General features: G+C 43.6%; 1 protein-coding gene across 2 annotated transcripts in view; it reads left to right on the forward strand.

The window, feature by feature from the left end:
- sardh (sarcosine dehydrogenase) overlaps positions 1 to 9622 on the forward strand; it is a 96332-nt gene extending 86710 nt beyond the window's left edge. For both annotated transcript variants that reach the window (XM_055875118.1, XM_055875119.1), the window contains exons 21-22: positions 1538 to 1673; positions 8252 to 9622. In XM_055875118.1, the coding sequence (XP_055731093.1) occupies positions 1538 to 1673; positions 8252 to 8416 (301 nt within the window). In that variant the 3' untranslated portion in view covers positions 8417 to 9622. The remainder of the gene's footprint in view (positions 1 to 1537; positions 1674 to 8251) is intronic.
- Positions 9623 to 14223: the final 4601 nt, after the last annotated feature.

Here is a 14223-nt window from a genome sequence, read left to right on the forward strand (position 1 = left end):
AAACCATTTCAATTGGGTTGAGGTTGGGTGATTGTCGACTCCAGGTCATCTGATGCAGCACTCCGTCACTCTCCTGCTTGGTCAAATAGCCCTTACACAGCCTGGAGGTGTGTGTTGGGTCATTGTCCTGTTGAAATACAAATTATTGTTCAACTAAGCGCAAACCAGATGGGATGGCATATCGCTGCAGAATGCTGTGGTAGCCATGCTGGTTAAGTGTGCCTTGAATTCTAAATAAACCAGACAGTGTCACCAGCAAAGTACCATCACACCTCCTGTTTCATGGTGGGAACCACACATGCGGAGATCATTCGTTCACATACTCTGCGTCTCACAAAGACAGTGGTTGGATCCAAAAATCTCAAATTTGGAATCATCAGACCAAAGGACAGATTTACACCGGTCTAATGTCCATTGCTCATGTTTCTTGGCCCAAACAAGTCTCTCTTATTGGTGTCCTTTAGTAGTGTTTTTTTTGCTGCAATTCGACCATGAAGGCCTGATTTCTACGCAGTCTCCTCTGAACAGTAGATGTGTCTGTCTTTTGAACTCTGTGAAGCATTTATTTGGGCTGTAATCAGAGGTGCAGTTAACTCTAATGAATGTATCCTCTGCAGCAGAGGTAACTCTGGCTCTTCCTTTTCTGTGGTGGTCCTCATGAGAGCAAGTTTCATTATAGCGCTTGATGGTTTTTGTGACTGCACTTGAAGAAACTTTCACATTTCTTGAAATGTTCTGTATTGACTGACCTTCATGTCTTAAAGTAATGATGGACTTCCGGAACGGCGCTCTTTGCTTATTTAAGCTGTTCTTGTCATAATATGGACTTGGTCATTTACCAAATAAGGCTATCTTCTGTATACTTCCTCTACCTTGTCACAACATAACTGATTGGCTCGAACGCATTAAGAAGGAAAGAAATTCCATTAATTAATTTTTAACAAGGCACACTTGTTAATTGAATTGCATTCCATGTGACTACCTCATGAAGCTGGTTGAGAGAATGCCAAGAGTGTGCAAAGCTGTCATCAAGGCAAAGGGTGGCTACTTTGAAGAATCTCAAATATAAAATATATTTAGATTTGTATTTTTTTTTCTTTTTTCTACAACGTAGAAAATAGTACAAATGAAAACCCTTGAATGAGAAGGTCTGTCCAGACTTTTGACTGGTACTTTATATCTAATTGGCAGCCCTGCACCGATCATCATTCAAATGATAGCGTACCCTCGATATTTATTGGAAATTTGCATGAAACTCCAAGTTTACTTCAATTGTCGCGTAATCTATTTAATCTACAAAAAATAAATCCCACCTTGTCTAGCGTATTTTGTTTTGTCGCCAAATTTGCTGTTTCCATTAGGCCTGTCGTAACTTTTTTTTTCATCCGCATGAAATGGTTGGATGGAAACCTGGTTTGTCTCTCTCCTCCCAATTCTTCCTCTCTTCTCTTTCCCCATCTCGCCAACATCACATCCTCCTGAACAGGTCTGTGTGACGTAGCGTGAACCTGACACCTCTGTCTGTTCCTACTAACAGGAAAGTCCCGATGTTCGGCCTGGAAGCAATCTTCCGGAACGGCGTTCCCGTGGGCCATCTGCGGCGCTCCGACTACGGATTCTTTATTGACAAGCAGATCGGATACGGATACATCCGCAACCCTGACGGAGGAGTGGTAAGTAACGTATAGTTGGCTGCACACACGAATCAACTCAGCCGCCCACACAATTTTGTCATCACCACAAGTAGAAGAAACATTAACAGGCTTTTTTTCCCCCTTCTTCGTTGGGAGATGGGTTTTCTATTATAATTGGTGGTATTCTGGCCGTTACGCTCAGTAACGATTGGCAGACAGGAAAACACTGCTTGTTTCCAGCTCTTTAGAAACGCTTCATTGCTGCTCTGCTCTGCTCCTCCTCCGGCTGGGAAGCGATGACTCCTCTCAGAGCACACTGTGTTGCGTGCCTGTGGGCGTGCACGTTCTGGGACGGTCTCTTTCTCCTATTATCCGTCATTTATTGGCTCTAGCCTGATCAACTCAGCCTTTAGACAATCTCGCCCGAGCTTTTACTTAGGATAAACAATATTCGGGGACTCTATTGTGTTGGAGCAGATGCCCAGATTTTCATATAATTATACCACGTCATCATATCATATGTAAATCGTGCAGTTGCACAACTTCATATTTGATTCTGAGTGGCAATTGAGTCAGATTCTAGTACCAGGGCTTTGACACGCACACACCACAAGCTTTGGTTGCTACCTTGGAAACCGAGGACTTTTTTCCCCGCCAGCATTTCAAAAGAAACCTTAAATAAAGCTGGACTCGTTAATTGGTGAAACTGCCAAGTCCGTTTTTGAGCTTACGACAACCAGGACATAATTGCACAGCAGAGTATTTACAGGATTTCATTTTTTTACCGCACTGCCGAACAAAACCGTTAACAATAAGTAGTCGCTGGGGTGAAGTGGTGCGGTGGGTTACATTTTAAAGGGCTTTATACTTTCAAAGCTGTTAACCAGGGTTTCTGGGGGGGGGGGGGGAGTATTTGTGTATCATATGTGTACATTCTATGTTTTCCTTACACCCCTCCCAATAATAAAACCTGTAGTAATAGAATACGGCCCGGTGGGCTAACCTGGTACCACCTCGGTGTGTCCTACCGGGCCGAGCAGGTTCTGACTCAGTGGATGACCTTTGCCTTGTTCACTGAGATACTGCTGCACTGTGTGTGTGAGAGAGTGTTACAGGGCTGTGTGCGTTACGGAGTGAGACACCACGTGTCTAGGTCTCCACCTGTTCCACAGGATATATATATATATATATATCCCCCTGTCACTTATCATTGGGCTCACATCCCCTCCCGTCACAGTAGCACGGCAGAGTGCGAAACAGACACACACATCCACTCACAAAGCCCTGGCTTCGGGCCTACGCTACAGCGCTCCACATGCCCTCCTACGCTGCGTTAAGGGTCAGTCAGCGTCAGAAGCAGCTCCTCATCCCATGGCTCTGGAACCTCCACCACTCAACCTCTCCTCTCCTTACTTGCTACTGCTGCTAAGGTCAGAGTGGCAGGGAGGGATTCATCTGCCTCACTGATTACTGAAAAGCAGAGATGGAGGACAGTGAGAAAGGAAGTGAAAGAACGTAAGGAAGGAGAGAGGGAGAGTAAAGAAGGGAGGGATAGATTGAGAGGAAAGAGGGAGGGAGCGTGCAAGAGGAAAGGAGGGAGGTAATTGGGGTGGGATAGAGGAGCGAGGGAGGGAGAAAACAAGTCTGAGCAAATGAGAGAGAGTAAGCAAGAAGTACTGAGAGAGACTGGGAGAGAATGAGGAGGGGGGGAAAGAGATGGAGTGACAAACTGCTAATGATTTGGGGAGAGCAGGGCAGGGGCTTGGCTAGGGGCGGGGCCGAGGGTTAGAGGCCAGTGGACGTTTGACTGCGGTTGGGCTAGGGTACAGACTAGGAGCTGGGTTAGGACTGCCTCCAGCCCAGCTCGTTTTTGAAGATTTATAATTAGCCAGAATGGGAAAGAGCAGGGGCCACAGCGCTGCGGGGCAGGGAAGCAAAGGAACAGACTCATTGGGCCGGAATAGTTTTGACATTGAGATGTAAATGAACTGGCTGTTTCGTGACCTCTTATTACATTTGGGTTTCATTGACCCTTGACTCTTGTGGGAATTGGTCTATATGGATCGGGCTAAATTGAAACAGTTTGGAGATGATGGGGAAATGATTAGACCAAAGATGAGTACACAACAGTATACCTGACACAACATTACGCTGTTGATTTTTATATGCATTTTACATGAACTGTACTTCTCGCCGCATTTGTTGATAACGAAATCAGAAAATACTCGGGATACATTCAGTGACGTGATAGGAATATTCCTGGAAAATGTGGGGTAGGTGCAACATAAGACAAACCAATGACAAGCGTTTGAGTGAGAGGACTAACTGGTGTCTCCCAAGTGGCCACACACACCTCTAAAAAGTGTGCACAGTTCCTACGTAATTTCAATGCACTTTTATGACTCAAAGAAGAGTCTTTAACTATAAAGTGTTTTTTGTTTTTTAGCTCTCCCATCTGAGGAATTAAATCAAACATAGTTGTTTTGTTTGGAACACAAACCTGCATCCCTGCCATCACACAATTACTGTCGCAGTCTAAACACGGTCCATTATAAATCGCAATCTGCGTCAGGTGGGCATTATTTTAAAGCTTGATCTATTGTTAATATGACCAGTTAAGCTATAAAATACGCTATTAGTGTTAGGCTTTTACAATGCAATTCCGGGAAATTGCTAACATTTTTGGTGCGCATGCAAAGGAGTCATGAGTGCATCCAGGTGCGTGTGCCGTGGCAAATTTTCCTCAGAATAGACAAACAGGCTCATTCTGTTCAGGACAACCCAGGGTATGATGCCATATAATAATCTTGAAACTGTTCTCTGGAGAATAATGGAATCACTGGAGAGTAATGGATGAGGACAGTCTCGAACGGAGCTATCGGAGTGATCTGAAGAACTGTAATATCCTATGTTTCTCAGTTGTGGCTGAACAAGGACATGGTAAATATAAATCTCTTTTTTTTCTATACATTGGCAGGACCGAACAACTGCATCGGGGAAGCTCAGAGGGGGGTGTGTGCCTTTTTTGTTAACAACAACTTGTGCACAATCTCTAATATTAAGGAAGTCTCGAGGTTCTGCTCGCCTGAGGTAGAGTGCCTCATGATAAGCTGTAGACCACACTATTTTCCAAGAGAGTTTATTTATATTTTTCGTAGGGGTCCATTTACCACCACAAACCGATGCTGGCACTAAGACCGCACACAACCAGCTGTATAGGGCCATAAGCAAACCAAATGCTCACCCAGAGGCGGAGCTCCTAGTAGCCAGTGACTTTAATGCAAGAAAACTAAAAAACGTTTTACCTCATTTCTACCAGCATGTCACCAGTGAAAATAGAGGTAAAAACTCAAGATCCCCTTTACTCCACACACAGAGATGTGTGTAAAACTCAAACAGGAAGTACCAGTGACTCGCTCAATACAGAAGTGGTCAGAAAAAGCGAATGCTAAGCTACAGGACTGTTTTGCTAGCACAGCCTGGAATATGTTCTGAGATTCATCCGATGGCATTGAGGAGTTTACCAACGCCAGTCACCGGCCTCATTAATAAGTGCATCGACGATGTTGTCCCCCACAGTGACAGTGTGTACATATCCCAACCAGAAGCCATGGATTACAGGCAACATCCGCACTGAGCTAAAGGCTAGAGCTTCCACTTTCAATGGCCGTGACACTAATCCGGACGCGTATAAGAAATCCCATAACGCCCTCTGACAAACCATCAAACAGGCAGTGTCAATACAGGACCAAGATCAAATCCTACTACACCAGCTCTGAGGCTCGTTGGATGTGGCAGGGCTTGCAAACTATCATGGGTTACAAAGGGGAATCCTAGCTGCGAGCTGTCCAGTGACACAAACCTACCAGACGAGCTAAATACCTTCTATGCGCACTTCATGGCTAACACTGAACTATGCATGAGAGCACCAGCTATTCCGAACTCTGTAATCACTGTGTGATCACGCTCTCCGTAGCCGATGTGAGTAAGTCCTTTAAACGAGTCAACATTCACCTGGCCAGACGGATTACCAGGACGCGTACTCAGAGCATGCACTGACCAGCATGCAAGTATCTTCACTGACATTTTCAACCTCTACCTGATCTAGTATGTAATACCTACATGTTTCAAGCAGACCACCATAGTCCCTGTGTCTAAGAAGGCCAAGGTAACCTGTCTAAATGACTATTGCCCTGTTGCACTCACATCTCTATCCATGAAATGCTTTGAACGGCTGGTCATGGCTCACAAGACCATCATCCCAGACACCCTGGACCCACTCCAATTCGCATACAGCCACAACAGATCCACAGATGACGCAATCTCTATTGTACTCCACACCGTCCTTTCCCACCTGTACAAAAGGAACTCCTATCTGAGAATGCTGTTCGTTGACTACAGCTTAGCGTTCAACACCATTGTGCCCTCCAAGCTCATCACTAAGCTAAGGATCCTGGAATTCCTGACGGGCCGTCCCAGGGGGTGCTGCTTAGTCCCCTCTACTCCCTGTTCACACAAGACTGCATGGCCGTGCACGACTCCAACACTATCATTAAGTTTGCAGAAGACATGATGGTGGTAGGCCTGATCACCGATGACGATGAGACGGCTTACAGGGAGGAGGCCAGAGAACCAGCAGTGTAGTCCCAGGACAACAACCTCTCCCTCAAGGTGAAGACAAAGGAGCTGATCGTGGACTACAGGAAACAGAGGGCCTAAATCCACATCGACAGGGCTGTTGCGGAGCAGGTCGAGAGCGGTGTCTACATCTCTAAGGAACTATCATGGTCCTCAAACATCTACACAGGTGTGAATAGGGCACGACAATGCCTCTTCCCCCTCAGGGGGCTGAAAAGATTTGGCTTGGGCCCGCCGATCCTCAAAGTTCTACAGCTGCACCATTGAGAACATCTTGACTGGCTGCATCACCGCTTGGCATCTGACCGCAAGGTTCTACAGAGGGTAGTGCTTTCGGCCCAGTACATCACTAGGGTCGAGCTCCCTGCCATCCAGGACCCCTATACCAGTCGGTGTCAGAGGAAGGCCCTAAAAATTGTCAGACTCCAGCCACCCAAGTCATAGATTGTTCTCTCTGCTACCGCGTGGCAAGTGGTACCGATGCACCAAGTCTGGAACCAACAGGAACCTGAACAGCTTCTACCCAGCTATAAGACTGCTAAATAGTTAGTTAGTTAACCAATAGATACCCGGAATATCTGCATTGAACCTCTTTCACTAACTCTTTTGACTCATTATACACTACTGTTTAATATCTATCCCTTTGCCTAGTTACTTTATCCCTACCTATGTGTACATATCTACCTCAATTACCCCGTACCCCTGCATATGTTATTGGTGCTTGTACCCCGTCTATATAGACAAGTTATCGTTACTCATTGTGTATTTATTCCTCATTATTTTTAAATGTCTACTATTTATCTTTTTTTCTCTGCATTGTTGGGAAGGACCGTAAGTAAGCATTTCACTGTTAGTCTACACCTGTTTTTTTTTTTAAGCATGTGACAAAATGTGATTTCATTTCGTGTAGCGCGAGGGGCTCAAGTTCAGAACGACTTTCAATCAAACCCAATACGTCGCTGTGAAGTGCCGCTCTGACGTCATGTATAGCATATTACTGTACAGCCACTACGTTCCAATTTAGCCGTTCATCAGTGCCCAAATCTGCCATTTCAACCCGTATATGGGTACAGAAAGAGAAACAATGAAATACAGTATCTCAGGGATCATCAACTAAATTCAGCCGTTTTTCTTGAGAGGATGGTCGGGGGACAGAATATAAATCTAAAGTATTTGTACTCTGACGCAAGAAGCCCAATCAGATATTGTATTTGACTAAAACATAATAATTTCAAAACTTTATATTAGTCTTAAAAAAATTTTTAGACGGCGCCGTATATGCCACTCCACAGAGGACTATCTAGAAAAAGCATCTGAGATGCGCAATAGAAGAGGAAGTTTCTAAGAAGAGGCTATTCTCCACAATGTGTGGATGAAGCTCTTAATTTGGTATTGGGGAAAACACGAGCTGAGCTGCTACAAAAAAGACCCACTAGAGCTAAAGAACACAACTACATATACTTTGAACTCGCGAAAAGTGGGAGATGCTGGCATGTTTTATCATCGGACCCAGCTTTGCCTGCTGAATTTAAGAATCCACCACTAATTGTATGTAGGCGAGGTCGCAATTTACGACCGATACGTCAAGCTTATTAAAGATCAGTGATACTATCAAGAAATATATTTAAAACATTTTACCTTAGAGCTTTCGGAGGCCAAAGAAAATCTGCCATGCACCACATTTGTGACACTGGGTGCCAGTTGACGAACCCTATCTAATCAGGAATAGTGCTTTTGGAGAGAGAAGTCAGGTCATTAAGAACAGTCTAAGGTTCCCTAAGCTTTCAGATCTCAGGATGGATTAGGAACTTATTTTAAAGACTCGGGAGTTCCTCCATCTCTGAGTAAAGGTGTGGATTTAACGATGTCTGTGTGCTCTCTTCCATTCTTTATTCTCTCTCACCCTTTCAATCTCTCTTTCTCTATCCCCCTCTTGCGCTCCCGCTTTCTATTTTTCTCTCTCGCTCTCTCTCTCTCAGGTAAATGCTGACTTCATAAAGAGTGGGAAGTTCACTCTGGAGAGGATGGGTGTGGTGTACGAGGCCAAGCCCCACCTCAAGTCGCCCTTTGACCCCTCAAACAACCGTGTGAAAGGCATTTACCCCGACAACTACCACAACGTTTACAAGGCCAATGCACAATAATGTACATCAAGGTGTGATTGGACAATGTGCCTGTTTGTATATGTCCCTGATCTCCCCCAGCATATCCCCATGTTGGAGTCAGACCTGAGGCCAAATACTTTGAGCTTTTGCTCTAGCCTGCCAGGAGTGCCGCTGGGCAGGTTTTTACATTTTTCTGGACTTTTCTATTGGTTCGATTGAAACAGGCAAGTTTAATCAAGCATAGCTAAAGTATTTGAAATGCCATGAAATAGTATTTGAACCCATGTCTGTTTGGAGTATCATGTGAGGTACATTTTTACTGTCTCTGTCTGGCGTAAAGCTTGAGAATAGCAGTGTTTTTAAATCCATATTAATGAGGTATAATTCCATGTAAAAAGAGCCCGTGAACCACAGATTAGAGTCGCAAGTTTGGTAGTCCTGCAGTACCATACCTCAACACCAAGTTATTCTCATGGCTGAAGGCAAAGCTACCAGCTACTTCTGTAAGTCTTAAAATCACCTCTGATTATCAAGTAGAAAATATGATAAATTGATTAACATAGTTCAAAGGGTAATATATTGTACTTAACGTGCCTTGCTTTGTTGAACTACAAAAAAAAAATGTATAAATTTTTGGTGAACTGCAATATATTGTTAGTTTCATTTAATGTCTCTGGTGCTGCTATTGGTGAGCATGTTTTAAGATCCCATTGATTCAATTGCACTTTTATTGTGTTCATATTTAGTGTATGTTAACTCCAGAGCTGATACCAAATGAAATCTGCTTGCTGAATTGGACTCTAATAATGCATGAATAACATTACTTCTCTGTGAAAATATAGAACAAGTGAAGACTGCTCGCCTGTGAAATCGTCAATACGCTTTATTGATTCATTTCAAATACAATCCATAGACAATGTCATTTGTTTTAGCGTTGTATTTTCTGTTGTGAACTGAACATAATGTTTCAGATGTTGCAAGGCATGCTGGGTCATGTGGTCATAATGTTGTCTCACTTCTACCTGCTTCAATGTGATCTCACATATGAAGATCAGGTTAGTGACTTCAACGGCCGCTTTGAGGTCTAGTTTCCTGTTATTTTAGATCTCATGTATATGCAGTTATTGGTGTCAATGATTGCCATACAGCTTAAAATGATAACCTATGCCCTTTAAAATCGAACTTAATTTCATATTTATCTGATCTTTCCCACAGATTCCTTTACGAATAAATATCTGTACTGGAGTAGGAATGTTTAGTTTTTTTATTCACTGTGAAAGTGAAGGGATCATTTAGATACAATATTATACTATTGTATTATAGTACAATAATAGTGTTCTCTTGAATTCTGTGATTGTGATATTATGCTCGTACTGTAGTAGGCCTTCCTGATGCCATTGGATCAACTGGATGTGATGTGCCATCCCCTGCACTTGTTGTGGAGAAGTACTTCACCAGAGAGAGAAGGGGGGGGGGGGGTGCAGGTTGATATTCAGACGGGAGAGGGTGTCTCCTGGGGGCTGCACCATGGTGGGCTCACTGCTTTGGCTGCGGAGTTTGTGCCCCCCCCCGGGTAACAGGGCCTCTGGAGCTGTGACATCACTACAGGGAGCTCCTGCCTCTCCCAGTCGCTCTGTCACAGGACCACAGAAACAGTCACACAAGTTGACACATTGTAGTGTGATGACCTTAAATGTACTATGAACTTTTGCCTGGTCTCGTGTGATGGTTACATGCACATTTGAACTAATGAACTGTGTGTTTTATCATGCGTGTTATGCATGGTATTTGTACATGTCTTTGCAGTGGTTCTCTATGTGTATATGGTACAGTTAGTCTCCGGTAACGCAGGTCCCTGACGATGGGCTGTGCCAGTCTGGCATACATATGCCCATCCAAACACTGTGACCTGGTTGACAGGGAGGGCAGCACGATTCGGCCTGAGACCATGGGCGCAGGTTCAGGTGAGGATGCCATGGTAAATTAAATACTCACCGACTCCCGCCACTGTCCATGTCTCTCGGTCACAGCTGCCATCAGCCAGTCAGAAACACACATCCAGTCATAAAATGTATTTATAAAAAAAGTGTTTTACAGGGCCAGCCATAGTAATACGGCACCCCTCGAGCAAATTAGGGTGCATTGACAGATTTTATGCCTTGTCAGCTCGGGTATTCGAACCAGCAACCTTTCAGTGACTGGCCCAACACTGTAACCGCTAGGCTACCTGCCACCCTCATTTCATAGAGATCTGTGGTAAACTGTTACTGTAAATTATAAAAACCAAAAGTATTGCTGCAGGGACTTGCTTCCAGTCAGCCACGAGCATTAGTGAAGTCGGGCACTGATGTTGGGTAATTAGGCCTGGCTCGCAGTCGGCGTTCCAATTCATCCCAAATATGTTCGATGGGGTTGAGGTCAGGGCTCTGTGCAGGCCAGTCAAGTTCTTCCACATCAATCTCAAGAAAACATTTCTGTAAGGACCTCACTTTATGCACGGGACCATTGTCATGCTGAAACAGGAAAGGGCCTTCTCCAAAACGTTGGAACCACAGAATCGTCTAGAATGTCCTTGTATGCTGTAGCGTTAAGATTTTAAGGCTTGTGTGTTAAGGCTTGTGTGTGGCTGCTCGGCCATGGAAACCCCTTCCATGAATCCCTTGATGAAAGGGTTCTTGCACTGACGTTGCTTCCAGAGGCAGTTTGGAGGACAGACGATTTTTACATGTTTACGGTCCCGTTCTGTGAGCTTGTGTGGCCTACCACTTTTCAGCTAAGCTGTTGTTGCTCCTAGACATTTCCACTTCACAAAACAGCACTTGCAGTTGCCCGGGGCAGCTCTAGCAGGGCACAAATTTGACAAACTGACTTTTTGGAAGGGTGGCATTCTATGACAGTGCCATGTTGAAAGTCACCGAGCTCTTCAGTACGGGCCATTCCACTGCCAATGTTTAACTATGAAGACTGCATGGCTGAGCGCTTGATTTTACATACCTGTCAGCAACGGGTGTGGCTGAAATAGCTGAATCCAGTCATTTGAAGGGGGGTAAACATTCTTTTGGCCATGTAGTCCATGTTGTTAGATATCTATACTCCCATGTGGTTTATTGGTGACGCAGTATGTACTGCAAACACTTTTTTGCTGAATAGGATTTCAAATCCAATTTTATTGGTCACATACACATATTTAGCAGATGTAATTGCAGGGGTAACAAAATAACAAAATGCTTGTGTTGCTAGCAGTGCAGTAGTTTCTAACAATACACACATCTAAAAGTAATAGAATGCAATTAAGAAATATATAAATATAAGGATGAGCAGTGTTGAAGTGGCATTGACTAAATACAGTAGAATAGAATACAGTATATACATATGAGATGAGTAAAGCAGTATGTAAACATTAAAGTGACCAGTGATTCCATGTCTATGTATATAGGGCAGCAGCCTCTAAGGTGCAGGGTTGAGCAGCCGGATGGTACCCAGCTAGTGATGGATATTTAACAGTCTGATGGCCTTGAGATAGAAGCTGTTTTTCAGTCTCTCGGTCCCAGCTTTGATGCACCTGCACTGACCTCGCCTTCTGGATGATAGCGGGGTAAACAGGCCGTTGCTCCGCAGTGTGTATATGAAAAGTCTGTACGTAATCTTTTACTGTCCTGTACGCAGTGTACTCACAGGGAATTGCTTGGTGGCGGACTTGTTACAGGCCATGTAGATCAGTATTTTCCAACACTATTCTTTGAGTTCCCCCAACAGTACACATTTGTATTGTAACCCTGGACAAGAACACCTGATTCTAATCATCAATCCCTCAATGAGATGAAGGAGGTGTGTCAAACTACATTCACCAAAATACTCCCAAGCCTAGATTGCTGAACAATTAATCAAATGGCCACCGGACTATTACATTGACCCCCCCCCCCTCCATTTGTTTTGTACACTGCTGCTACTTGCTGTTTATTATCTATGCATAGTCACTTCACCCCTACCTCCATGTACAAATGACCTCAACTAACCTGTACCCCCGCACACTGACTCGGTACCAGTATATAGCCTCATTGTGTTAATTTATATTTTAATATTTTTTTACTTTAGTTTGTTTGGTAAATATTTTCTTAACCAACAGTGCAGTTCAAGAAGAGTTAAGGGTTTGTAAGTAAGCATTTCACGGTAAGGTCTACACTTGTATTCGGCGCATGTGACAAATAAAGTTTGATTTGATTTGTTGGCTTACAATTTGTTAGCTACGCTATCCTTATGAACCACATAGCATTGCAGCAGTATGTACCGGTATGTTATTTAGTTACCTAAGTTGGCTACTAATACATCAAACTTTCCAGGCAGTATATTAACTATCTGCTATCTAACTAACTACCCAGCGTTAATTGACTTGATTATTTACATCATTCTTAGCTAAGAGTGAGGTGTTCTCTATTTTGTAAAATAGCTAGCCAACGTTAGCTGACTGCCGTTGTGAGGTCAGAACGCTCGGATCATCCCAACTCCTCGGCCAGAGCGTCCAGTGTGCGCTCTGAACGCTCCGAGAGCGATACTCTGAATTTACGAATGGACAATATGACAACGCTCTGAATTTACGAACGAGAGCACACGCTGTGTTCTTTGGCACTCCAGATTGAATTGACGAACACACCCTAAAATGAACTAATAGTATTTTGTACAGTATGTTAGTATGTGCATTCGAACACAGCTCAGGTTGATATGTGGCTTAATATGAATCAGGTTAACATGTATTGTATATGTTGGTGCGTTGCAGGGCCCGGTTTCCCAAAAGCATCTTAAGGCTAAATTCATCGTTAGAATCTAGGGGCATCGTTAAATCTCTGAGACGGTTTCCAAAACCATCGTACTAAAGTTGCACTTGAAATCGCTATTAACTGTCTGCCCCAGACCACTCGTTGAAAAGCTGTGTCGGTAGATGCTTTTTTTGTTGCCATTGCGCATCACTTTATACACAGAAGATCACCCCTAAACATAGAATCAGGATGTTTATCCGTCTTTCTGTGACCGCCTATAACCGCAACTTCAATACAGCTACGACCGGAAGTTATTTTTCTTGGCACGTTAGGAGAGCATTTTCGCAAAATCTTGCTATTTTCCTAACCTTAGCCTAATTCTCCAAACCTGCGGCGTAAGTTCTCCTAACCTGCTACGAAAAAGTCCCTTCCGGCTGTAGCTATATTGAAGTGGCGTGAAAAGAGTGTTTCTCCGATAACTTCAGAACGATGTTGGTAATGTCTTTGCAATTGTTACAAACAAACGAAGGATGCTTCAAATTGAAACGGATAACCGCATTAAAAGATAAATACAGTATAGGCTGCATAGGCCTATATAATTCAATCCATATTGAAATACATTTCATGTTCAATCAATTGAGTTCTATTTACAGTAGCAGATTGTAGGGTACCATCTGTCATTTTTGCCTCAATATAGTTAATGATGTGTAACAACATGCTCAATGACGTGCCAAATCTGTGATTTTGTGCATTTATAAGTGCATTATTATAGGGTTGATCTAAGCATTAGAATAAGCCACCTCAATATGTGCAGCCATATAGGCGATGATATCACTATAGGAGCTGATTCGTTATCAGTGTTGTGGAGATATGAATGGAAAAAGCTGATCTGAGAGCAGTGCTACCTTTCTTTCGATATCAATATCGACACGTGCTCCAGCGACGCACTTAGTGAACTTTCCCTCTGTGGTATTTTGGTATGACATCTTTGCCCATTATAGTAATGATGTGTTGTTAAAACACTCAAAACTACCTCTAACTAATGGTATCCACAACTGACTCTGGGAAGTAGATAACGGGCCTCATTGTCAA

This window comes from Salvelinus fontinalis, chromosome 21 (genome assembly GCF_029448725.1).
Source record: "Salvelinus fontinalis isolate EN_2023a chromosome 21, ASM2944872v1, whole genome shotgun sequence".
Classification (NCBI taxonomy): domain Eukaryota; kingdom Metazoa; phylum Chordata; class Actinopteri; order Salmoniformes; family Salmonidae; genus Salvelinus; species Salvelinus fontinalis.